The sequence below is a fragment of the Microtus oregoni genome, unplaced genomic scaffold, assembly GCF_018167655.1.
Source record: "Microtus oregoni isolate MIOR12 unplaced genomic scaffold, Mior012 000004F_ref0000308, whole genome shotgun sequence".
NCBI classification, from domain to species: domain Eukaryota; kingdom Metazoa; phylum Chordata; class Mammalia; order Rodentia; family Cricetidae; genus Microtus; species Microtus oregoni.
In genome coordinates this window covers 8,827,929-8,854,609 of record NW_024543063.1, presented here as the reverse complement: position 1 = coordinate 8,854,609, position 26,681 = coordinate 8,827,929, and the positions used below count along the sequence as shown (strand labels likewise).

General features: G+C 46.5%; 1 protein-coding gene across 1 annotated transcript in view; it reads left to right on the top strand.

Annotated features, from left to right (window-relative positions):
• The window catches only part of Sag (S-antigen visual arrestin), a 35,124-nt gene extending 8,647 nt beyond the window's left edge, over positions 1 to 26,477 (top strand). Inside the window, exons 4-15 of the mRNA XM_041649808.1 lie at positions 1,533 to 1,726; positions 4,384 to 4,443; positions 7,565 to 7,641; positions 8,927 to 9,062; positions 10,183 to 10,267; positions 14,679 to 14,751; positions 17,883 to 18,020; positions 18,729 to 18,806; positions 20,314 to 20,337; positions 23,601 to 23,656; positions 25,579 to 25,588; positions 26,369 to 26,477. Of these exons, the coding sequence (XP_041505742.1) occupies positions 1,533 to 1,726; positions 4,384 to 4,443; positions 7,565 to 7,641; positions 8,927 to 9,062; positions 10,183 to 10,267; positions 14,679 to 14,751; positions 17,883 to 18,020; positions 18,729 to 18,806; positions 20,314 to 20,337; positions 23,601 to 23,656; positions 25,579 to 25,588; positions 26,369 to 26,477 (1,040 nt within the window). The remainder of the gene's footprint in view (positions 1 to 1,532; positions 1,727 to 4,383; positions 4,444 to 7,564; positions 7,642 to 8,926; positions 9,063 to 10,182; positions 10,268 to 14,678; positions 14,752 to 17,882; positions 18,021 to 18,728; positions 18,807 to 20,313; positions 20,338 to 23,600; positions 23,657 to 25,578; positions 25,589 to 26,368) is intronic.
• The last annotated feature ends 204 nt before the right edge of the window (positions 26,478 to 26,681 follow it).

The following is a 26,681-nucleotide window of genomic DNA, read 5'->3' as shown; positions in this document are numbered from 1 at the left end:
AGAGTTTGTCGTTCTGTGTCCTTGGGAAGTTCTGTGCCTCAGTATGACAGTGCCCTTGAGATCTCTGGCAGTTGTGATATGTGCGGCAAGCCATTTGTTCCTAATGACAGTCGCAAAAACTGAATTAGAACAGATTCGAGCGAGGCTTATGATAATGTCGCTGACTCAGTTCCATTCTAAATATGCCTTTGGAGTGGTTTCTACTGGCAACCACAAGGCATTGTCCTAAACCTTGGATGTACCGGCTAGAATATGTCAGGTGTGGGCTGGCAACAGCGCAGGGGTGGGGAGTGGGGAGTGAAGCAGGAATGGTTCTCCTCTGTTTCCTCACCTGCCTGGGTGCTCTGCATCTCTCTGGTTTGAACCCAATCGGTCCCTGCCCTTTACCACACAGGGATTTAGTTATCAGGGAAAACCACAGCTTAGTGGGTGCAAGCAGAAATCCAGGCTTGCTGAGGACACCCCTCTCAAGAGTGCTCAAAGGAAGGATCCACGGCTGGTTAGTAGTTCGTCTGAGTCAGCGGGCTAGGGGGCAGCTGGCCTTAGAACTGACACAGAAAGAATTCTCAGGCCAAGAGAGAGGACTCAAGGTACCACTTTTGATAAGCCTTGCTATGGAGAACTGTGCACTTCCTGTCTTCAACTTCAGGTGAACTTTCACACACCGGGCACAGGCTGTCTTTAATCAGACAGAATTTTGGGAACCAGTGATTTAGAGAATGCTTCATAGGCTTCTGAGCAATGTACAGAGACTATAAATGCAGCTTCTCAGGTTTGATTTTGTCTCTTTGCTTGGCCCGGACCTTTGGCTGTTCCCTCAGCCTCCATATGGCTCAGGCACATGTCTGTTTTGCTTTTGCTGTTTTCTCTGTCTGTCTCTCCAGACATCCTGCTCTCTCTAACCCAAACAAGCAAGTTAGCACCATTTTCAGACATCCAACTCCAGATACCCAAGCTGGTAGCCCAGGCAGAGGGAGGGTGGGAGATCGGAAACAGTAAGGACAGGTGGACTGCACATTTATTACGTTTGTCATTATGCAGTGTGTGGACGTTTGTGTGTCTCTGTGTGTGTCTGTCTGTATGTGGTGGGCGCACAAGCACTAAGGTGCACCCGTAGAAGTCAGAGGACAACTTGAGGAGAGTTGGTTCCTTCCTGCCATTGTGTGGGTCCCAGAGATTGACATGGGCTGTCAGGCTGTGCAGCAGACACCTTTACTCGGTTAGCCATCTTGCCATCCCTGTCCCCAGATTTCTACCAGCCTAGCAAAATAATGTGGTTGCCAGGGAGATGTCTTGCAATCCTGTGACGGTCCTGTCTAGGATAATGAACGCTAACCCTAGGAACAGGCTGCTTCTCCAAAAATGTGTCAGCCAGCTGCAAAGCATTCTTCTCCCAGCCCCAGTTCCTTCCAGGCAGCAAAGCCTGGATCCCTGGGGCAGACAGAGTAGTGTGGTCGCTCTGCTGCGGGCTCAGCCCAGTGGAAGTGGCTGTGTAACAGACCAGGTCTAACCCGTGTGCATCTTCTTCCCAGTGTATGTCACTCTGACTTGCGCCTTCCGCTATGGCCAGGAGGACATTGACGTGATTGGCCTGACCTTCCGCAGGGACCTGTACTTTTCTCGGGTCCAGGTATACCCTCCTGTTGGGGCCATGAGTGCCCCTACCCAACTCCAGGAGAGCCTGCTCAAGAAACTGGGAGACAACACCTACCCATTTCTGCTCACGGTGAGCTCTCTTTACCCTGCCTACTCCCCTGGCCTGCCTCCTTCATCCCCAGTACCTCACAATGGGAATGGGGCAAAGCGAAGGGGCCAGAGGGAGGATTTCACATCTGTGGGTCTGTAAATTGCACCCTTGAAAGAAATTCTAGATTGCAAGCTCTGTGATTGTCTGTTTTTAAGTCTTTGAAAATAGCCTCCCTGCCTCTGAAGGCACCATTTCAACCTGCCCTTTGGATATTTTCCTTCATCTGACCGCCTAATTAGATGAGTATGTGTTCTGTCTTCTCTCATTCTGCTATAAAAAGAAACTGGTAGCTATGACCCCCAGCTGGCCCCAGGGAGTTCTAAGCAAGCAAGAGTCCCCTATGGGACTGGAGGTCTTGATAGAGCGAGTGCCATCATTTACTCTTTTGCCCCAACTCTGCTCCCCTACATGGTGCTGGGAATTGAATCAGGGCCTTACTCTGTCCCCTCACCTCTCCTGAGGCCCATGCACTACCCAGGGAAACGCAAGTATTTGGCAAGAGCTGGAGATGGGGAAGCTTCTGTAGCCTTTTCTGTTTGCATGGTTACTATCTTAACCACTGAACCATCTCTCCAGCCCCTACACAGTTACTATCTTAGTGACACACACTCCTCCAAAGTTATAAAATTCTTTTTAAAAAGATTATTTAGCTAGGCATGGTGGTTCATACCTTTAATCCTAGCATTCAGGAAGTAGAGGCAGGCAGGTCTCTGAGTTTGAAGTCGGCCTACTCTACAGAGCATGTTCCAGGACTGCCAGGACTATACAGAGAAACCCTATCTTGAAAAAACCAACCCCTCACCCCACCCCAAAAAAAAGGAAAGAAAGAAAAAAAATCAAAACAAATAAAGAAAATTATTTAGTCCTGGGTGCTTTCTATGCACCTATGCTGAGAACCTGACGTGGCAAGTCAATGTATCTCAAAATCTATAAGAGGTGTTTTAGCGCATGCCTTTAATCCCAGCATTCAAGAAAGCAGAGGCAGGGGGATCTCTGTGAGTTCAAGGCCAACCTGGTCTACATAATGGGTTCCAGGTCAACCAGAGCTACATAGAGAGACTCTGTCTCAAAAATACAAAAGACTCAGGCCAGATACAGTGGCGCATATTTTCAATATCAGCACTTGGAAGGCAGAGACAGGCAGATTGTTGAGTTTGTGGCCAGCCTGGGCTACATAACAAGTTCCAGGGTACACAGAGAAACCCTATCTCAACCTCAACCCCAAAATACAAAAAATAAAAAAACAACAACAACAACAACAAAAAACCCTTTTCAATGTGATTTCTTTTACCTTTTTGAGACGGGTTCTCCTGGCTGTCCTGGAGCTTACTGTGTAGATCTGGCTACACTCAAATTCAGATCTTCCTGCCTCTGCCTCTGCCTCTGCCTCCCAAATGCTGGGATTAAAAGCATGAGCCAACATGCCCAACTATAAATGAGATGAGATCTTTAAGTATCGGAGGTGAGGTTAGCTGTTTTTGCAAAGGACCAGGGGTTGGTGTTCAGCATCAGAATGGCAACTTAAACTTGTCTATAACTCCAGTTTCAGAGGTTCCATTACCCTCTTTAGGCCTCCATGAACATCAGGCATACATGCAGTGTACTTACATATGTGCAGGCAAAACACTCATGCATATAACATTTAAAAATTAGTAAGTCTTAGCCGGGCGGTGGTGGCGCATGCCTTTAACCCCAGCACTCAGGAGGCAGAGGCAGGCGGATCTCTATGAGTTCGAGACCAGCCTGGTCTACAAGAGCTAGTTCCAGGACAGGCTCCAAAGCTACAGAGAAACCCTGTCTTGAAAAAACAAAACAAAACAAAAAGTAAGTCTTTCAAAAACGCGGTTTTTCAGCCATGAATAATGCCATATAATATGGAAGCAGAGGCAGGAGGATTGAAAATTCAAGGCCTGTATAGATTGATAGAGAAAGACCCTGTGTCCCCCCCACAAAAAAGATATGATTCTAATCTGATAGTTCCCTTTCTAGCAATGTGACACATAGCATTAATTGGCTAAAACTGGACTAAAGAGTTTGAAAGTGTTTATTTATTGTTGTATTGTTTTGTTTGTTTATTTTGTTTTTTCAAGACCTGGTTTCTCTGTGTAACAGCTCTGACTGGAACTCACTTTGTAGACCAGGCTGGCCTCGAACTCACAGAGATCTGCCTGCCTCTGCCTCCTAAGTGCTGGGATTACAGGTGTGCGCCACCACTGCCCTGTTTGTGGTATTGTTTATAATGACAAAAAAAAAATTACACACCATGTAAGTGTCCAACAAAGAGGAATGGCTACTTGAAGTGTGCACTGTAGAAGCTCTAAGCACTGTGGAGATATGTATAAATGATATGTAAAAATGGTTAGAAAGATTTCTGAATGGGACAAGGACTAGTGAAGTGAGCGAACCAGATAACTAGACACATTTGGTCGCAGTGAGCATGCGTCCTGTGTACAACGTCATTTGTGTGTCTCCATGCATGCTGGAGATATCTGGAAATCGATCAGTGTCCTGGGTGTTAGGAGAGCAGGATCCACTCCTGGAGGTCCGGTCTGTCTTCTTGTGTCACTTGCATGATGGTTTTACACTGCACGTGGAATAACCCCTCTGAGTGAAATGGTCTGTTTGTGTCTCTCCAGTTTCCTGACTACCTGCCCTGTTCAGTGATGTTGCAGCCGGCTCCACAAGACGTAGGGAAGGTGAGTTAAAGAAGAAACACCACAGGCTCATCCTCCTTCAATAGGCTTTTGAGTGTTTGTTTTTGAGGCGGGGGTCATATGTCACGGAGACTGGCCACCACCTTCCAATTGCTGGAATGATAGGCGTGAGTCACCACGCCAGGCTTTCAATAGACCTTTCAAGTAGCTTTTTATCATGGAAAATTTCAAATACACACAAAGATAAAGAACCTGGCGCAAAGACTCTCCGTGACCCCACCACTCATCTCCAGCAATTATTAACCATGATCATTCTTATGAATAAGAAATTAGAACCTCCTGGGTCTCACATGTTAATGAAAAGCCACGGGCAACAACAAAAGCACACAACTGCAGGAAATATTAGCTGGCCACAGGCACTCTGGAAAGCGTCAGGCTGGTGTGAGGGAGGGACAACAGGTAACACTGAAAGTCCCCATCTTTATACCGAGAAAAGGGGACCGCCAGACTCTGCAGGGAGAGAGGCCCTGTCACTTGTGGCGGAGGGAACACGCTCAGACTGTTCCTGCTGAATGAAAGAAGGGATGAAGGGTGGGAGCTGAGATCAGGGTGGGAAGCACTGGAAGGCCAGGTCTTGAGGACTTGGGTTTGAGCTAGAATGACAGGGGAACCTGAACGGCAGGCTCTGAGTCAGGTGTACAAAGGGTCAAGAATGGATCTGAGGTTGGTCAAGCATGTGCTACAAAGGCAGAGGGAGGGAAAACAGAGTGTGACCAAGATGGACCACGGACTCCAGGCACAAAGGCAGGAACGATGAGAGAAGGGGATGGGTGCTGGATTGCCAGGGCTCCAAGACTGGCCAGCTGGCTGCTGGTCTGTATCTGAGTATGGAAGACAGCGGACAGTGATTGACAATGACAAGTGTGAGGACAGTGTTCCTCAGTGTGGCATCATCGCTCACTGGTTGTTCATAGATCAGAAACGGAGTGAAAACAAAAACAGGTGGGATAGAACAGCACAGAATAGAATTGAACTAAATGGAATGCGGTGGATGTTCTCAGAACTGATCGCATGGCACAAAGGTGAATGTCATGTCCTGAGAGTGGCTTCACACATGTGTCTGTTTTATTGATCACACTATAAATATTACCTTTAAAACATTTGAGTGCCATCGTACCAAGCCTCGTCAGATCCATCCGTGCTCTTTCAAAGAGGCTCGAAATCGTGATTCTTAGATGATCTTTCTGGAGTTTTACAACCCTGTGTAAGCCAGAGCCCCTTCCATCCCCTCTATTCTTAGAGGGGAGAGGCTGATAACTTGGTTGGGAGGCTTCTGGGCTGGAAACCTCCAGTTTCCTCAAGCTGGGGACTTGGTTGCAGTTGGTAGGCTTGAGGGACACATAGGAGATTATTTTGTTTTGTTTTGATGTGGTTTTTTGAGACAGGGTTTCTCTGTAGCTTTGGAGCCTCTTCTGGAACTAGCTCTTGTAGACCAGGCTGACCTCAAACTCACAGAGATCCACCTGCCTTTGCCTCGTGAGTGCTGGAATTAAAGGCGTGCGCCACCACTGCCCAGCCACATAGGAGATTATTAAATATATACATACATATATAAAGATGTAATACATACGTATAACATTATTTCTGAATATAATAATGCCATTTTATGTATCACAAATTACACGTTATAATCCTATAAATATTATGTAGTTTATTTGTTGTTATTATATTAATAAAATAAAATGAATATACTTTACACTATATAATGGTCACACAATATAATGCCTTAATACTATTAATAGTTAACAGTATATAATATATAGATGGAAATTTTTAAGTACATGATATATTATTATGCTATTATTTAGTTTTACACAGCTACAGAGTGAGTGCTTCAACCTAGGGGATCCACAGAGCACAGGGAAGCCTATAGATATATGTGGCTTGTTAGGGACCAGCACAGAGTGGGATGGATGGTGGGATGGGTGGGTGACAGAGCAGGCTGCCTACACATTACCTGGCTGATGGAAGTGACACTTGCTTCTTTACAACCTGCAGTTAAGAGGTGCTGTGTGTCCCGTAGTCTCAGAACCTTTAGGTCTGTGGCTCGGCGGTCACCATTGACCTGTAGCATTGAAACATAAGAGACATCTTGCTGTCTCTGATTTTCTCTCTGGCCAGAAACCAGAATGTGCTGGGCCTCCATAGGGAACTGAGGACTGGAGATCACAGGCAAATGGCATTCACTCCATCCATATAAGCTTGAAAGTTCTCTTACCATCTTACCTAATTTTGAAGAGAAAAAAAATCAACCATTGTAAGCCATTGCTATCTGGCCAGAATTAGCTTTGGGGGAGTCACTGAGGTCAGAGTGCAACATGGCAGGTCTTTCACGGATACTGCTCCCAGCGCCATGAACATCTGTATCTGTCTCCACTGCTGTGTGCAGCACCGTGCAGGGTCAGGGTGTACATTTGTGGACAAAGTAGAGGGAGGCAAGGACCTACTGGGACTCGAGAGGAGCGTCTCAGGAGGCATGGTGACGAGCTCTCAGCCCCCTGCTTACTCTTTGTGCTGGACAATTTTATGCCAACTTGACACAAGCTAGAGTTATCTAAGAGGAGGGAGCCTCGGTTAAGAAAATGCCTCTGTAAGAGCAGACTGTTGGCAAGCTTGTAGAGCATTTTCTTAATTAGTGACTGATAGGGAAAAGCTCAACCCACTGCAAATGGTGCCATCCCTGGGCTGGTGGTCCTGGTTCTATGAGAAAGCAGGCTGAGCAAGCTGCAAGGAGCAGCATCCCTCCTTGACCTCTGCATCAGTTCCCGCCTTCAGGTTCCTGCCCTGTTTGAGTTCCTGTCCTAATTTCCTTCAGTGATGGACCGTGATGTGGAAACATTAAGCCAAGTAAACCTATCCTCCCCAGCTTGCTCTTTTGGTCATGTTGCTTTATCACTGGGATTGTAACCTAACTAGGACACTCACCATCTGATGCCAATGTTGGATTCACTTATACATCTCCACTAGTCTTCATGGGACAACCCCAAGAAAGACACAGCTAAGATGAAAAGCTAGGGCTTTCCATCTGCCTGCGGGTGTGATCTTCTGTCCTGACTCCTGGGAAGGGAGGTGTTAACCACTCCCTGTCTCTTGTCTCCAACAGAGCTGTGGAGTTGACTTTGAGGTCAAAGCATTTGCCACAGACTCCCCAGATAGCGACGAGGACAAGATCCCCAAGAAGTAAGAGTCTTCTCGTGGGACTGGGGGGGTGGGTGGTATTGCGGGACATGAAACAGCTCCATTTTATCCTGGTGTGACAGAACTCTCCCCACCGGCTTCCTGTGGCTGTCGACATGAAGCCTCCCCAGGTCAGGGCAGATAAAGACCAAACTATCTGCCATTTATAAAAGGCTCGGCAGCAGTAACTAATAAATAATACGGGGTGGGGAGGATAAAAGAAAATGACAGTGGGCTGCTTAGCAACCTCAGGGACTCATGGGTCCCCCAAACCTGCCAGGTCATTTCTTTTATTCTCTTCCTTTAGTTTATTTTTCTTTCCTATTTTTAGTTTTTTATTTCTTTTAAAATGGTATCACTCTGTGGCCAAGACTGGCCTAGAACTCACAAGGGTGGTCCTTGTGCCTCAGCTTCCCCAACATTGGAACGCCAGGTATAAGATACCATGTCTATTTCTTTTTTCTTTCTTAAAACATTTTTTAAACTTACGATAAGATACATACACCATAAAGTTCATGATTCTAACACTTTTGTATGTATAACCCCATAACACTAAGTATATTCACAGTGTTTTTGACACCATTAGAATCTAACTCAAAACTTTTGAGTCATCCCAAACAGAATCTCCATCACCAATAAACATTCCTCCTACCAACCAGGTGCTCCATTTCCTTTTAATTTTTTTTTTGAGAATTTCATACATATTTGCAGTGAACTCTGGTGATACGCACATCCACTTCCTTGCTTCCCAGCACCTCCCCCACCTAACTTTGTGTCTCCTTTTGATTTGATAACTCACTTTCACTCCTAAGCCTCCTCCTATCCCATCCCTTTCCATAGTCTCCTCATACTCGGCACCCACATCTCACAGTGCTGCGTGTTCTGTGCTGTGGCTCTGACCCATGACATTGTGCATTCTAGGCAAGCACTCTGCACGGGAGCCCTGTGCTGTGGATCTGACCCACACGTGACATTGTACATACTAGGCAAGCATTCTGCACCGGAGCTCTGTGTTTTTTGATGCTTATGACAGTGACAATGTGTCAGTTACACAGTGCTCTAAATCCTGGTCACATATCACCTGATACATGCTCTCCTGAGAAGAGGCTAGGCCGAGTCTGACAGGATGAAGGGGATCCTTGAGGGCATTGCAGGTTCAGCATTCAACACCTGAAATTGTGAAGGAGGGATTAGAACAGCATCTGGCCCATTCTCCCGTGTCCTCTCGAAGGCCACTTTGAAGCACTGGGAGTGTGGGGGGTACCAACCAGGAACCTTTTCTCCCCAGGAGCTCTGTGCGGCTATTGATCCGGAAAGTACAGCATGCCCCTCCTGAGATGGGTCCCCAGCCCAGTTCTGAGGCTTCCTGGCAGTTCTTCATGTCTGACAAGCCCCTGCACCTCTCAGTTTCCCTCAGCAAAGAGGTAATCCACATGCCCATGGGCATTCAGGTCAGGGGTCAAGACCACAACCCTCTCACTGTGTGGGTGCATCACGAGTCATCTTCTTTCTGCCATAGCAGAACACAGATGTTTGCAAAGTGCTAGCTTTATTCCTGTTACTTTGGCGCTAGTCACCATGAGCCACCATGGCTAACCTTTGCACTTGCTGGCTGTCCCTATAGACTGGGGGCTGTGCAGATTGGAAGCATACATCCCCTCCCATCCACTCTGGCCATTTTCCACTCCTGTCTCTAAGACAACATTGCTCACTGTACTACTTCAAATTGTTTACTTCTTTGGGAAATTCAGATCTCATAGAAACCTCACAGGGCAGCCCTGTCAAGAGTGATGTCATCAGTGAGGAGGATCATGGTAGTAGAAGGTGAAGAGCTGTTGGCCAAGGCCCTTGTGGTCCAAGGTCAGCAATACACAGGTTAGCCAGTACCACATGTAGTGTGTACATATGTGTGGGTGTGCCCACTCAGGGCTGGATAGCACAGGGTGTTGCCGGGTAAAGCTCCATCAGCCAGCTTTCTCAGCGCCTGCTCTTCATTTCACACATCCTATCCCCAAACAATGATGTCAAGGCAGGCACCTCAAAGAGCTAGTCGCATCACATCCACAGTCAAGAACAGAGAGAAGAAAATGCATGCATGCTCACTGGCTTGCTTCCGTTCAACTTGATTCCTCCACTCTTATTACAGTTCAGGACCCCCTGCCTGGAGCATGGTGCTGCCCACAATGGGGCTGGCTCTGCCCACATCAGTTAACAATCAAGGTGGCTCCCCACAAACATGCCTACAGACCAACCCAATGTCAACAAGACTCTCTTCCCAGGTGATGCTAGGTTATGTCAAGTTGGCAATTAGAGCTAGACATCATGCCTCTCAGCCTCCCTGGCCTTCTGCAGATGGGGCTGAATGTGTCCATACCTTTCTCTTGAGGAAATGTTGCTATTGTTTTAGCTTCTCTGATATTGGGGGTGTTCAGCCTTATTCACTGGAAAGAGATTAAGAAAATCTTGGTCTAGAGAGCCTTCCAATCCAAGATTCCACCCCACTGCGCTCCATTCTTCTCTTCTGATGTCTCTCTCACTTTTCAGATCTATTTTCATGGGGAGCCCATCCCTGTGACTGTGACAGTGACCAACAACACAGAGAAGACTGTGAAGAAGATTAAAGTATTAGGTAGGACCTTCTACAGCTCTGCAACCTCAAGCTATTTCCTAGGGGCCACTCTGATAAGCCTCCCACCTCACCTTTAGTCCTTGGTCTGCCTACTGTTGCTGTTATCATTGACAATAGGACCTTAGGAAGAGAAAGACCTTGAAAGTCACCACATTTAGGCTATGGACACAGCTCAGTTGGTAGAGCATGCAGGAAACCCTAGGTTCAATCCCAGTGCCCCATAAACCAGGTGGTGCTTGCCTAAAATTTCAGCACTTGGGAGGTAGAGACAGAAAGATAGGAAGTTCAAGGTTGTCCTTGGTTAAATGTCTACATTGATGCCAGTCTGGTAGACAAATCTAGATGTGTCTATTTTGAGCCTCTACCTCAAAACAACAAGTCATTGCATTCACCATCATGGTCTCTTAGGCTGTTCATTTGTCTTGGTACTTTTTCTCCTATGTATGGCCTTCCCATCTTCCCATGATCATGCCTTCCCAGAGACACCCCTCTGAGCCAGGTCTCACTTGGGAAGTCCAGGGAGAAACTTCTCTTTTTGTTTTGGTTTGTTTGTTTAATTCTTTATTTAATGTTTGTGTGTGTGTGTGTGTGTGTGTGTGTGTGTGTGTGTGTACCATGTGTATGCAGTGCCTGTGTAGTCCAGAAAAGTGCACAGCTCCCCTGGGCCAGGTGATCATTAGCTGCCATGTGAGCTTTGGGACTTGAACCTGGGTCCTCTAGAAGAACACCTTCCCAGGCCTATAGGCACTGAGTAGAGGTCCCACATAGAAGTGCATAGTGACGCATGAGGTCCACCTGGAATGACCATCTAGTGAGCATCAACTGTGTTGTGTACTGTAGTGGGGTGCCTCCCACGACTGCTCCTTTATATCATTTCCTCAACCCAGAGGCCATCCAAGTGCCAGTCTGAGAGCATCGTGGCACACCCCTGTAATCCCAGCACCCAGGAGATTCAGACAGAAGGATAATGAGTTTGAGGTCAGTCTGGGTGACATCCCTAGATTTTGTCTTAAAACATTAAAAATACAGAACAACAACAAAATGTGTAGGTCTCTTGTGGGCAAAACAAACAATGAAACACAATGGATTGATCTAGAAGAATAAATTCAGACGTCAACTTCCAACTAACATTTGATGGCCTCGGTATGGTAGATTTACAATGTCAGAGTCATTAGCTATCTCAGGTCACCCAGGGCAAAGGATAGGGAATTTCAATGTTAAAATAGGCATTGTAGCTGGGCTTAGCTAGCAAGAGGATCAGGAGTTCCGGGACAGCCACAACTATGTGCAGAGGCCATACATAAAGTCCCATTTTAAAAAAATCTAGAGGTATCACTCAGTTTATAGCATGCTTGCTGGTTATAGGCAATGGTCCTGGGTTTAATCTTCAGTGTATACACACACACATACACCACACACACACACACACACACACACACACACAAATAGGGTTTGTCCTATGCTAACCATGGGTGGTTATACGGTCCAGTTATCTGCTGTGGTTTGTGTGCCCACAGAAAGCTCACATGTTTGAAACTTGGTCCTCACATTCATGCATTAATGATATTTGCAGCTAAGACTGTGGGAAGTCACTAGGGTCAAATGAGGTTATGAGGAAGAACCTAGAATGACATTAGTGGCTTTGTAAGAAGTAAAGAGACTTAAATTGGCACACCTGCCCTGCCCCCACCATTTGAGGTCCCCTGCTATTATAATCAAACAGGAAGGCCCTTGTCAGATGCTAGCACCATTTGGGATTCCCAGGTTCTAGAGCCAGGGGCTAATTAAACCTCCATTGTTTTTAAGTAGTCTTGTCTGTGGTATTCAGCTATAACAGCAGAAAGTGGGCTGCTGACATGTTCCTCTTTCCCTGAATGTCCATCAAAGATGAAGTTCAGATTATGTGCATGCATATTAGAGACTCTATATTTTTCTTATTGCTGATATGAATATTAATTTAGCCTTGTTTTATGTTGGTTTAGTTCTCTGTAGGACTGACTTATTCAGCATATTGTATGTAGTGCCAATACCTTGGTCTATGTGGTGGAGTTTATCTGTCCATTCAGGCTGCTGTATCAAAAAATACTCTAAATTAGGTGACTCACATTCATTGAGATGGAGGCCTCAAACTTGTAATCCTCTTGCCCCTGTCTCCCTAGTACTGGTATTCGCAGCTCTATGCCACTGTATCCAGCTAATAGCAAACAGCTACTTCTGGTAGTTCTGGAGGCTGGGAAGTTCATGATTAAGGTGCTGTCTGTCAGATTAACATGATGAGGACCTCCTCCTCCAGCAAGCTCCTGGAACCTCCTCTATAAGGCCACTCATCCTGTTCATGAGTGTACCATCGCCAGGACTGCATCACTTCCCTGAAGAGCCCTCCTCTTAATAATGAATGCGTCCTGGGGCTAGTGGATGAGCTGGTAGAAGTGCTGTTTCCCAGCCTGATGATGTGAGTTTGATCTCTGGAACCCACAGGGTAGAAGGAGAGAACTGACCCTCCCACAAGTTGTCCTCTGACCTGCTAGACAAGTGCCTGGACATGTACATAACTCTCTCCAATTATGCGAATTTAAAAATAATGCCACTTTGGAGTTATAATTTCAATTTTGAAAGAACAGAGGCAAACTTTCAGAAACAGCAAAAATGATACTGTATCATTGAATGTTTGTATTTAAAATCATTTCTCAGCAAGGTGTGGTGCAACATGTTTGCAGTGCTTACACTTGGGAGCCTGAGGCAGTATTGGGAACTTTAGGCCTGCCTTCAGCACACAGTAAAACCTGTTCCAAAATAAAAATAGCTCTCAAAGTTTATTGAATATTGGCAGCAAAATTAATGACCTTGAAAGAAGCTATTGAATTTTCTGGAACAAGTTGTTAATAGCTTTTTATAAGTTGGGTATGTGATGGGTACTTTAAATGGTTTCTTTCAGCTGAGTGGTGGTGGCACATGCCTTTAATCCCAGGACTCAGGAGGTAGAGACAGGCTGATCTCTGTGAATTCAAGGCCAGCCTCGTCTACAGAGCAAGTTCCAAAGACAGTCAGAGCGACTCGGAGAAACCCTGTCTTGAAAAATCAAAGCAACAACAAACATTTTTTTAATTGATTTTGTTTATCTTGTTGCAACAGGGTCTCGCATAGCTCAGGTTGCAGCAGAGAGAGTCACTGAATTCTGATCCTCAGCCTTGCCCTTCCAAGTCTCTCGGGCATGAGCCTCCAGTCTCAGTTGCAGGGTTATTGTGCTGTTTTCTGAGCCAAGGCCTTTCTTATCTGTCCTACTGTGTAGACTAGGCTAGCCTCAAGCTTGCAGAGTCCCTCTTGCCTCTGCCTTCTGCATGCTGTGGTTTACAGGTACACACCATTATGTGTGTGCATGCATATATATCCATGTAGAGACCAGAGGACAGTGTCAAGTCTGGGTCCTCAGCTATCACTCCTCCACACATACACTTTTTTGGGAACAAGACTTCTTACTGGCCTAGAGCTCACCAAGAAGGCTAGGCTAGCTGGTCAGCAAGCCCTGGGGATTCATTCACCTGTGTCTGCCTCCCAAGTGCTGGGATGTGTGTCTACTGGAGATTGAATGCAGATCTTTGTGCTTACAAAGCACAAGGCCATCTCCCCAGTCTATCTTTGTTTTATATTTGTGTGTGTGTGTGTGTGTGTGTGTGTGAGAGAGAGAGAGAGAGAGAGAGAGAGAGAGAGAGAGAAAGAGAGAGAGAGAGAGAGAGAGAGAGAGAGAGAGCCACAGCATACATGTATGGAGATCAGAGGACAACCTGTGTGAGTCAATTCTCTCCTTCCATCGTGTGGATTCTGGGAATTGAACTCATGACATCAGGCTTAGTGACAGCTCCCAGTGACAGCCTGTCTTTTACTCTTCAGACCTGGCCTGTGCAATCATCATCCTCCTTTTCCTGGTGGGGAAACTGAGGCTTAGAGGAACAAAAGCATTTTCCCTACAGAGATGTGAGCCTAAGCAGTCATGTTGCAGAGCCATCCTCCCTGTCCACCATATCACAGTGTGCATGGGTGTGTTTGCTTCTGGCAGGTTTCCAAAAACTTAAGGACTGGGAAGACAGTATTCCTTTTGTAAGGTGGAGGATGATGGAAAGGGGCTGGGTTTTAGGCAAGTACATGGTGAGTTTGGGGATGCTGGAGACACCATGCCTTTGGATAAGGACACCTGGTATAGATAGTAGGCTTGCAGGAGAGGAGGAGACTCCTGGGAGCCACATCCAAGAGCCCGCTGTTTTGGTCCCTGGTGTACAGAGATGGCCTGAAACCAGACCTTGAAAATTTGTAGCCTTTAAGCTGGGGGCTGAGAAAGCCAGAACTGGATTCAAACGGTCCCGTGCAAGGCACGAGAGGCTGCCCTGTTCACCTCCCTCCTGTCTTCCCTTTGCAGTGGAACAAGTAGCCAATGTGGTTCTCTACTCAAGTGATTATTACGTCAAGCCTGTGGCTGCGGAGGAAACACAGTAAGTAGCGGTTGCCTTTCCACTTCCTGGGCGGCCAGCCCACTTTGTCAACTTCCTCTTCTGAAGCAAGAACTAGGGTGCCCCACCAGACCCCCAGCCTTTGCTTTCTTCCCCTTTTCTCACATCAAGGCTACAAAACAAGTGACCAGCTAAGCTTTGTGTTTACTTTGCCTCTGGGGCCATCCCTTAGGCTGAGAGATCAGACTTCATAAACAAGGACTCAGAGGGGAGAAATCTAGGAAGAAATATCACCATGGAAGCAGCAGGGACTCTGTGTATTCTTGGAATGTGTTGGCAGGAATGGGGTGCTCTTTCTTTACCAGATTTACCCAGAACTATCAGCCCAGGCTAGGGATATATATATATATATATATATATATATATATATATATATATATTAGTTGGGGTTTAATAAAATATATATTAGTTGGGGTTTAATAAAAATATTTTTAGAATTGAGGAGATGGCTTAGTAGTTAAGAGCACATACTGTCTTAGAGAGAACCTAAGTGTTAGCTGGTTTACAAATGCTTATAATTTTAGCTCCAGGAAATCTGATCCCTCTGGATATATATATATATATATATATATATATATATATATATATATATAGAGAGAGAGAGAGAGAGAGAGAGAGTTTCTCTATGTAATAGCCTTGGCTATCCTGGAACTCACTTTGTAGACCAGGCTGGCCTCAAACTCATAGAGATCCACCTGCTTCTGCCTCCTGAGTGCTGTGATTAAAGGCATGCGCCACCACTGCCTGGCTAAAATAAATATTTTTTAAAAGACATAATCTAGGTGTAACTATAAAGGTCAAGAGAAAATTAAGTTCTTAGCTTAGAAACAAACACACACAAACACACACACACAAAACCCAAAAGCATAAGAGCATGGGCTGAGCTTCTCACAAAAGAATCGCAGAAAGTGAGACCCGCCCAAGTGTGGGTAGGATCTTCTAACAGTCATTGGTGACTATATTTTTTGATCATCTCATCAACTTGAAAGTCTTGTAGCAATGACAACTGGACTAGAGAGCCTGGTCCATTCTGAGCTCATTGTGAATGACTTTCTTCCTTCAGCTGGACTCAGAACACACACAGAATCCCCCCCTCCCCGCCGGGAGATCCTTAGTGTCGCCATGAGAGGCCTGCCGGGTGTTCTGCTTTGTGCTTGGAGGTCAGGTTCCTAACACACAGGCTGGGTAGAGAGGCTTGGCTATGCATCTCCACTTTACTTAGCATGTTCTATACAGAAAATATTACCAGGGCGACAGGAAGGTTGAGTGAAGGGCAGGTATGGGTAGTAAGGAAAGAAAACCTGAGATCATATTAAAAAAAAAAACTGGTATCATAGTAAATATTAAAAATCCAACTTCTCAGTAGGCTACTTCTCAAAACAAGATAGCCTTGCATTTAAGTAGGTATATGGTGTTAAGGAAGACACGAGTACCTCACAGCCAGGTTGGGCCTGTTCCACATTCAGTTCAAGGACTGGGGAATCTTGACCTTGACTGGCCTTTTGGCAGATAGTCCACAACTGTGGGGCTCATTGTCCTGATAGAGTATATATCCCATTTCCTGTTTCTCATTCAAACCTTTGTGTGCTTTTTGGACCAAATGATCCTCAGGAAAGTGAAACCATTCTGAGATTTCCCTGGGGTCAGGAGGGGTCTAGAAATGGGGGCTGGATCACGTTAGCTTTTTCACTGTTGAGGCAAATACCCAGGAAACAACCTGTCAGAGGGAATACCTGTTTCCATTCACAGTTTCTGTCTATCACAGCAGGGTGGGCGGGGCAGAGCAGAACAGCTCAGGAAGCAGAGCGAATGCCTGCACTAGCAGGGTTTCTCTCTTTCCTCCCTCTCTGATCACAGCCAGGCTTCCGGCCCATGAGATGGTGGCATTTGTATTCACAGCGATCTTCCCCTCCAGGTTATGTTCTCACAGACACATCCGGGGTTGTTCTTTCCAAATCTCCTAGGTCCTTCTCAAGAAAACCCCACTAAGACTAATCCTCACACTGGTCTCAACCTGGAGGCCACTCAGAAGGCTGTAGCACCCTGGCCACTCTTCCAGACACACCCAGCCCCCGGGACTCTGGTGGGCAGGCATCCTCAAACCAGGTCAGACCTGACTTCAAAGTCGCTGCTGACAATGCAGTCTGGGATCCTAATGGCCCTGGGCACAGCTGTGGGCCGGGCATAGTCCTTCAGCAAATCCTACTACAGTAAAGGCTATATCATTCTAGCCCCAGGAGCCCATTCTGTGACAATCAGGCTGGAGAGAGAGTCCACCATGACCCAGGTGAGAGGATGTGGCCACCCCTAGATCAAGCAAAACATTGCAAAGGGCTTCCTGTACTCACCAGAGACAGGAGAAGCCAGAGCTGCTTTAGATTCCTCACGGGGAACAAACAGGGAAGCCCTTCCCGTGGGATGACTGGGAACCCATTCAGGAAGTGGTCCTGATGCTGGCTTCCAGCCAACGTTTGCAGCCCCTCCCCCCCTCACCTTCTGCCTTCAGCCCAGGCCTGGTGCTTAGTATGTGTACTGGAGAATAAATATCCAGCCCAGATACCACTCTGGGACCCCCAGGAGTGCTGTGTCCCCAACCGAGTCCCGGAATTGTCCCTTGGTACAGGGTTCCTTCTATCTATTAGATGTGGGGAAACCCCCAGGCCTCTGAAGAAGCCCCAGTAAAGAAAGAGGCATGCTGCTTTGAACAGACAGCAGCGTGATCTGCCTGGGTTACAGGCCCACCATCAGTCACACACTGACTGACCGTCTGTGGACAGTTTTTGGCTACAGTGGTCCTGCATGAGCTTTTCTGTGGACACTAACCCAAAGGCTCTGCTGCTCACTGTGGGCTTCAGGAAGTCTCCACTGCAGACTGGCTGGAGTCTTGGACATTTAGGCTAGTTGGTCTTGTTTGTTTTGTTTTGTTTGAGACAGGATCTCTCTCTATCTGACCCGGAGCTAGCTATGTAGAACCGGGATGGCCTTGAATTCACAGAGATTCCCTTTACCTTGTAAGGGGCTTCTCCGAAAATGTTCATGGCAGGTAGGATCTTGAGGTGTTGATGGTGTCTGCGGCACTCATAACCTCTCTCTATTTTTTTTTTTTTCTCAAGAGAAAAAGTGGGGCCAAACAGCACTTTGACCAAGACGCTGGTGCTGGTGCCCCTGCTGGCTAACAACAGAGAGAGAAGAGGCATTGCGCTGGATGGGAAGATCAAACACGAGGACACAAACCTGGCCTCCAGCACCATGTGAGTCCTATAGATGATGTGAACGGGCCATCAGTGCAGGCTGGAACTGGGCTGCCCCAGAGGTCACAGGTGGGCACATCAGCCTGACACCAACCACATGGCCACTGCCTGCCCTCTGGGTGGCCATGGTCAAGTAAATATTAAAATCCAACTTCTCAGTAAGCTACTACTCAAAACAAGATTGTGTCCAGGAAGGCTTTACAGCTGGAGGTATTAGGGGACAGGAGAAAAGGAGAAGGGCCTTCTGGGCAGGTTTGGAGTTGGCAAGGTTGGTGCGTAGGGACCTCAGGGTATAGCTGAGTAGGATGTGGCAAAGGCACCTCACAGATTGCTTACAGAATCTGGAACCTGGATGGACTGATCTCTCGGGCTTTAGGGGAGGACTCAGCAGCTATGGAATGGTGGGCAGGGCAGGGAGAGGGAGGAAGCAAGAGGTCAGAAGCTGAGCCTTGAGAAGGAGAACAGGTGCTATGCCGTGTGTGTGTGTGTGTGTGTGTGTGTGTGTCTGCGTGTGTGTGAACACCATAGGGAAAAGATGCAGAAAACCCACTCGCCAGCCACACAAGTGTATAAAGACATGTGGCCAATCTCTAGAATTCTCCAGTTCCAAGACAACATCTTCTTCAGAACGGTGGCTCTGGCAGGAGAGTGATGCTTCCCACACTGGTTCTGCTCTGGTAATCCTTTTCCTTCTTTTTGATTGGGTAGCATCAAGGAGGGCATCGACCGGACGGTCATGGGTATCCTGGTGTCATACCAAATCAAGGTGAAGCTCACAGTGTCAGGGTAAGTGTTGGGTGCTCCATCTCTGCCTGGCCTGTTCCTCTCCGGAATGACCGGCAGGTACACAGCAAAGGAAGCCCGAGGTGCCTGCTGATGCCTACATAGAGTCTGGTGTGGTTCCATTTGTCAGCCTCTGTAGTTTTGTTGGCGGCGACACATGCTGGAAAAACAAACTGAAATGCATGCCCTCTCAGTACCACTGAGCGGAAGTGGATGCTCATCAGCACTCACAGTGGAAGCTGACGGGCAGGAATGACCGTAAATTGCCTTGCTCGGTTAAAAATAAAAAAAGAATGACATCAGTTTAATTTTCAAATTTCAGGAAGACTCACAGCTGTCTAACAAACTCTCTGTAAATCTTCTTTATTTGGGGTCAGTGTGTGGCATGAGCCACCCAGGGAGGCTGAGGCAGGATTAAGAAGCATGGTCAGCCTGGGATACGTAGTGAGACTCTAACTTTGTCTTTGTTTTATAAATTGGGGCTGGAGGTGCAGCTCAGTTGGCAGAGTGATTGCTAACAGGCGCAAAGCTCTGACTTTGATCTGCACCACCAAATAAACTGGACATGGTATCACATGCCCGTAATTCAGCATCGCAAGCTCGAGATAGGAGGTTCAGAAGTTCAAGGCCAGCCAGGGCTACGCCAAGAGACCCTGTCTCAAAACAAATAACAACAGCAAAATGTTTCATGTATTGGGCACGAAGGCCTTTCACTTTGTTTATTCCCTAAACCAAAGTCTACTATCTCTTAGGCATCAGAAGCAAAGCAGGGATGGTTCAGAGTCCAGGGAACGAGGTGTAATGGTCACGTGCAAATCTGGTACCATCTTCTGAAGAAACAGGGAACACTCCCACAAGCAACCCTGAGACCAGTCTCTCACAGATGCTGAGGGACAGGGACAGCTGTAATCGTGCATTGCAGTGGCCTCTGTGGCTGAGAATTCTCTCTCTCTCTCTCTCTCTCTCTCTCTCTCTCTTTCTCTCTCTCTCTCTCAGTTTTCTGAGACAGAGTTTCTCTATGTAGCTTTGGAGCCTGTCCTGGAACTCACTCTGTAGATCAGGCTGATCCCAATGGGATTAAAGGCGTGCACCACCACTGCCTGGCTTTTTCTTAGAATTTTTATTTATTTATTTTTTTTAAGAATGATCCTCAATATAGAACCTAGAGAAAGGGTCTCACTTGCAGTCCCCCTGCCTCTGCTTCTGCCTCTACCTCTTACAAGGACTGAGGCCTCAGGTGTGCCCCGCCCCCACAGGATGGCTGAAAATTCCTGGTTCTGTGCCTTATGCTCATTCTCAGTGAGCCCATTTTTTAAGTAATCCTTTGAAGAAAGAGGGAAGCCCTCAGCAAGTTGCATTGAAGATGGGAGCTGGGAGACGCTAGGAGCCTGGAATCTGCTGGGGGGTGAGAGCTTCAGGCTGGGTTGGGCCTGTCCTGCCTTTCAACCCTGGGACCTGATGTCCTATCACGTCTGGGGACTTACTGTAGCTGTTTGCTTTGTCCTTCCAGCTTTCTAGGAGAACTCACATCCAGGTAAGCCTCATTGCCTCCTTCCTCTACTCAGCTCCCAGTGAACTGAGGAAAAGGAGCCTGTGGCCAAAGAGAAACTGGTAAAAACTAGTTTCTGGGCAGTGGTTCTTAAAAAATGTTGTACATGATGCATGCTGACTTGGATATGTTGTAAGAGGTGTCTCCCAGCTGTCAAGAAACTGGAGATCGTAAGTAGGCCTGCATGTGGGCATGTACACACACACACACACACACACACTCACACACCCCTCAGAAAACTAACATACTCCAGCCAGTGGTCATTTGTGTGTGTGTGTAGGATGGGTGGGTGCAAGCCACATAGGATAAATTTTATCATTTTGATCATTTTTAAACATATGCTATAGAATTAAGTTCATTTACAGTGTCACATAACAATCACTACCTAGGGTTTTTTTTTAAACCACTTGTAACATCTGTAAAAGAAACTTATGCTTATTAAGCCATCGCTCCTTTTCCCTCCCCCCCCCCCCCAGACCCTGGCAACCAGGGGTTGCTTTCTGTCTCTATAGACTCCCCTCTGCTGGGGTTGGGGATGTGGCTCAGTTGGCCAAGCATTTGCTTGCATGCAAGAAGCCCTGGGTTCAGTTCCCAGCCCTATATAAAGCTGAGAATGATGTTATATACCTGTAATCTCGACACAGAGAAGAAGTAGAGGCATGGTTTCCCTCAGCTATATAGCTGATTTCTAGGCCAGCCTGGGCTCCATGTCTCAAAAAAAATCTATATGTGGCCTTTGTTATTGGCTTCTTTTACTTAATATAATGTTTTCAAGACTTAATCGTGTTATAGCGTCTACTACTGTACACTACGTTTCCTGACTGGGTAATATTTCGTTGTGTGGCTATACCACGTTTTGTTTATTCTCCTGCTGGTGGTATTGGTATAGGTAAAGGTATAGCTTGTACCTCAGAGAGAACGGGAGCGTGTTTACTCTGGATCTCAGTATGAGTGATGCTGAACTGGGAACACAGGTTGGGGTCTCCAGACACAGTGACAGTGCTACGAAGATTTTTTTCAGTAGCAAAAGAACAAAGAAAATCATAAATCAAGGTATTTTAAAGACTACATTGGAACATCAGTCAGGCAGGTTATGGTGAAGTGGGAAAATCTCTCCTATAGGCCTCCGGTGCTATCCTGGTGGCATCCTTAGATTTGGGGCTGGTGGAAGTTAGAGGTCTATTTGTTTTCTTTTTTTTTTTTTTTTTTTCGAGACAGGGTTTCTCTGTGGTTTTGGAGCCTGTCCTGGAACTAGCTCTTGGAGACCAGGCTGGTCTCGAACTCACAAAGATCCGCCTGCCTCTGCCTCCCAAGTGCTGGGATTAAAGGCGTGCGCCACCACCGCCCGGCATTAGAGGTCTATTTGTACATCCCCCAAAAGTCACAGGATGCCAGATCAAACACAGGGGTAGACAATGAACGGCTATTAAGGACTAAGATAGACCATGATAAATTTGTCCTGAGAGCTGCAATGTTTCTACTCCCCCACGGTCAGGAGATTTCTAAACAATCATTTGGCCTTGCAGAATTTTTAACAAAAAAAAATGTGGCTTCCCCTCCCCCCCGGAAATGTCACTTTCCTACAGACAACATGAGTTGTTTCTACCTCTTGGCAAACACTAATGATAACAGATGTCTTCTGAGCCATGAACAAAGAACAGGTTTGGCCATATCTGAGACAAGCATTCACCTGACATGGTTCTTTGCCTCAGCTCTTAACTGTCTACGTCCACGGCCTGGGCTATGAGGCAGACTGACTGATTAGAATCTCTGTGATGTGGAGAGCTGGAACGTTGCAGGCCTGGAGTCGAATCATCCTGGGCTATCTTTTGTCCTTAATAGCCATTTTCTGCCCACCTTCAGATGTCATCTAGGCCTGGCCCGGGCCAGGGTCAGTGCTGGGTAGGCTGCAGGAGTCCCGGGATGCTTCTCATCCCCTTTCTCCACATCCCTTCCTGATTTCTCTGGATTTCCCTTTGGGGAATCCCTTCTTCTCAAATACACTCTAATGTTCCCCAAAGCATTTCAGTATTAGCAATGTGGTGGGCCCTGCTCCTCTCTTTTGCAAGAGATGGGTGTGCCCACCCTTGTACCAGCCTCACAGAGAATTTTTAAATATTATTCTGATTCTGAGGGATTACAGGATTTGTTTTTAGCCTTGAGGAAAAGTATAAACGAGTACTGTACACGTTCCAGCAGAGGTTGGGTTAATTGTCTGTGTTAATTATTACTTCCCAGGATGATGTCCTGAAGTTATTAGAGTCTAGCTTTCCAGAACTTTCTGTCTGATAGCCATGCTCCTCCATAAGATCCATCCGTATAGTATAATTTGAATTCAGACCTTTAAAATTGCTCCAAGATCCTGTTAAGTGAGTAAAGAGGCCGCGCCATCTTGCCTCGTGCGATGGACGACAGATGGGGCCGTTTGCGTCGGCACAAAAAGGAAGTGCCCTGTGATTTCATGAAGTTAGTGAAAGGAACTTCTGCTCTGTGACTTCCTGGTGGGACATTAGTCTTAAGCAAAGGAATCCCTGGTGATGAGGACCACGTCAGGTCCCTCAACCACTTGCAGCCTCTGCCCGTTCCTCAAGGGCTGGAGCTGCAAGTAGAGGCTGTGACCACTGACACCCACAGCGGCAGCTCCTTGGGGGCACTGGGAATCAAAGCCATGACCTCTGGAAGACCAGTCCATGCTCTTAACTGCCGAGGCGTCTCTCCAAACCCTCATATAAAAATTTAAAATGTTTTCAAATGTGTCTTGCTGCACTGAATAGTTTTTTTTTTTTTTAAGATTTCATTTATCTTTAGGTGTGTGAACATGAGGGCATTTATCTGTGAAGTCCAGAAGTGGGTGCTGGATCCCCAGTACAAGACAGTTGTAAACTGCCTGATGTGGGGGATGGGAACTGAACCCAGATCCTCTGGGAGAGCAGCAGGTGCTCCTAGCCCCTGAGCCATCTCTTCAGCCCCAGGAATGGTTTTTATAATTGACCTTCCTGTAGGGTTTCATCTCTTCTCTTCCCAAAGTGTTACATCACCAGTTAGGACACAGGGGGCCCCAACCATGCCTGAGTGAAGTTCCTCATTCCACATTCCAGGAAATATATTTCAAATTCCTGCCTGACCACTTCCTGAAGGCTGTTTTGTTTCGAATCTCACTGAATGAATCTTCTCTCTCCCTCTCTCTCCCTCTGTGTGTGTGTCTGCCTGTGTGTGCACTCACCAGCCTGTACTCTTCCTTTTTCTAGTGAGGTGGCCACTGAAGTGCCATTTCGCCTCATGCACCCACAGCCCGAGGACTCAGGTCAGTCGTCATTGTCTGAGACACCTCTTACCCGTTCATTCATCACGAGCAGACTTACTGCACATTTATGTATCTCTGGTGTTCCTTGTGTACCCCTCAGCGCATGGTAACCAGGTCAGCCTGGAAGGGAGAACTAGCTCACCTACTGATTCCTGGGCCTGTCCACCGCCTGTCTGTGTGTAGAGGGTGTAGCTTTCCTACTCATTGCTTTATGTAGAAACGAAAGGCCCCTCATTTGGAAGTGTCAATACGCATTTAGAAGGTGATACATATTTTTGACAGCAGTGGCAGTGATGAGATTACAGAAAATACTAGAAAAGGTCTGCCTGGGTTCCCCCCATCCCCGTTCATTTGACGATCCATCCACTGACGACACTTTTGTGCAGATGCTAAGTGAAGCAATCGCTGCACACATCTGTGAACACACTGAGACCCTCCCACTGTCCCTGCAAAGATGCGAATGGGATGACGTATGAGCTCGAGCTAGGAGGTTCTGAGAAGAAAAGTTCAGTGGAGGTAGGTGCACTGGTGTATGCCTGCCATCCCAGTGCTCAGGAGGCTGAGGCAGGAGGATCACAAGTCTGAGGCCAGCCTAGACTATAATGACAAGATGGTTAAAAAATAATGTCTCAAAGTATCTTTGCCAAATATTTTAGACTTAAGCCCTCAGTACACTTTGCCGTTGAGGGGAAATACAGTCTAAGTCTTACATTTTTGTTCATTTATATTTGTCTCATTAAAATGCTATTTTAAACATTTATTTGAGACTAATCAGGATGGCAGTCCAGGAAAACATAGATTCAAGAAGTCTTGGAAATGTGCTCCTCGATACTTTTTCCCTTCCTTCCTTCTTCCCTCCCTCCTTTCCTCCTTTCTTCCCTCCTTCTCTTCCTTTTTCTTTCCTCCTCCTTTTTCTCTTTCTTTTTTTCCTCCTAGGGATGAACTCAACATCTCATACACGTTAGGCAGGCATTCTAATACTGAGCCTTATCCCCAGGTGCCAAAAGAACCCCCTCCTTTTTTTTTTAAATGGTGTCCTGGTTCCCTTCAAAAATATTGAAAATACAGTCTCCTGATGCCACAGTTATGCTGGGTAGTTTTCTGAATCGAATTTTCTTTTTTGTTTTGTTTTTGTGAGACAGGGTTTCTCTGTGTAACCCTAGCAGTCCTGGAATTCACTCTGTAAATCAGGCTGGCCTTGAACTCACAGAGATCCTCCTGCCTCTGCTTCCCAAGTGCTAGCATTAAAGGTAGGCACCACCACCTGGCTATTTTCTGGAACTTTCAGCATAGGTGACTTACTTTGGGAGAAGTGGAGTTAGTCTTCCTTCACTTAGAGTATTTTTACAGTCTGGTCATTATAGACCTTACATTAGCCAACTCATAATTTTAGGATGAAACAATGATCTTTTGTGCTTAAGATTTCAGAGAGTTGGGACTGGAGAGATGGCTCAAAACCCTAATGTCAGGGTTGCTGTCCTTGTGGTCTACCTATCCAGCCTCAAGATTCCTTTACTCAACAGAATAAAATTCTAGGGTATCTTATGCCAGGAGACGTTTTATTTTATTTTAAAATTTTATTGTGATGAGGGTTGAATCTAAGGCCTAGAAGGTCCAGGCAAGTGCCTTCTTTTGTTATTTTGAGAAAGAGTCATGGTGGCACAGGTTTGTCATTTCAGCCACCAGGGGGTCAAACAGGAGCAATGTGAGCTCAGTTAGCCTAGCAACTTAGTGGGAACCCATCTTTGAAAAAGAAGAAAAAGTTGAAAAAGGGCTGGGAGACTGGAAGTTCAAGTTCATCCTCAGCCATATCATGAGTTTGAGGTTAACCCAGGATACATAAAGCCTCATTAAAAATAATAACTGATCTTCATCTCTCTCTTTCTCCCTTCTTCCTCCTCCCCTTTGTTCTGGTCCTACAGCAAAGGAGAGGTAAGCAATTTGAATGCTGCTCTGAGTTTTCCTGTGTTCTGTGACTCCCTGTTCCCCACAAACCCCTCTCAGAATGTCTGTGCAGAGTCCCTGTGTCCTTCTGCTTGTGAGAGCTTCAGATGTGTGCTCACATAGTTATGCTGTCTTTCGTTCTGTAGGTTCTCACACTTTTCCTCTTGCTTGTTTTTGTTAAAGAGCTTTTAAAGCACAGTCTTAGCTAGGGGTGATGATTACCTTCAAGCCAGGAACCTGGGAGTCTGAGGCAGGAGATCACTTCAAGTTCAAGGCCAGCCTGGTCTATAGAGTGGGACTCTGTCACAAAAATAAAACAAAAGCCTAAAATCCCTGAGGAAAAAGGCATGATCCCTGTCCCATCCTGGAAATGACATGGTCCTTGTTAATCCTGGGGATGACATGGTCCCTGTTCTATTCTGGGGATGACATGGTCCCTGTTCTATCCTGGGGATGACATCATCCCTGTTCTATCCTGAGAATGACGTGGTCCCCATCCATCCTGGGGATGACATGGTCCCTATCCCATTGTGGGGGTGACATGGTCTCTGTCCTATCCCAGGATGACATGGTCCTTGTTAATCCTGGGAATGACATGGTCCTTGTCCCATCCTGGGAGTGACATGGTCCATGTTCTGTCCTGGGAAACACATTCATCTTGAATTTGTTCCTTTACTGCAGAAAGATCAGTGGTCTTGCTTCATTCAGAATTTCATCTTCAGCTTCAGAGAGTAAGCACGGACTAACGCGTTGTCTGTTTTCTTCTAGTGTTCAGGATGAAAACCTGGTTTTTGAGGAGTTTGCTCGCCAAAACCTGAAAGATGTTGGAGAAAACACAGAAAAGAAGAAAGATGAGGAGGCGGGCCAGGATGAGTGAAGAGTTAGCCTAGATGCCTGGGAATGGCTTATAGAGCTGGGTGTCTTGAGCGAAGCCCCCAGTAACCTTTCAGAGTTACACTAGATATGAAAGCATGCATGTTCTCCCAGAATAAAGTCTTTGGACCCTCTGATCACGAATCAGGCTGGTTGACTGGGGCACTGGGCTGTTGTCAGTGACAAAGAAACCAATGCCTTTAGGGTC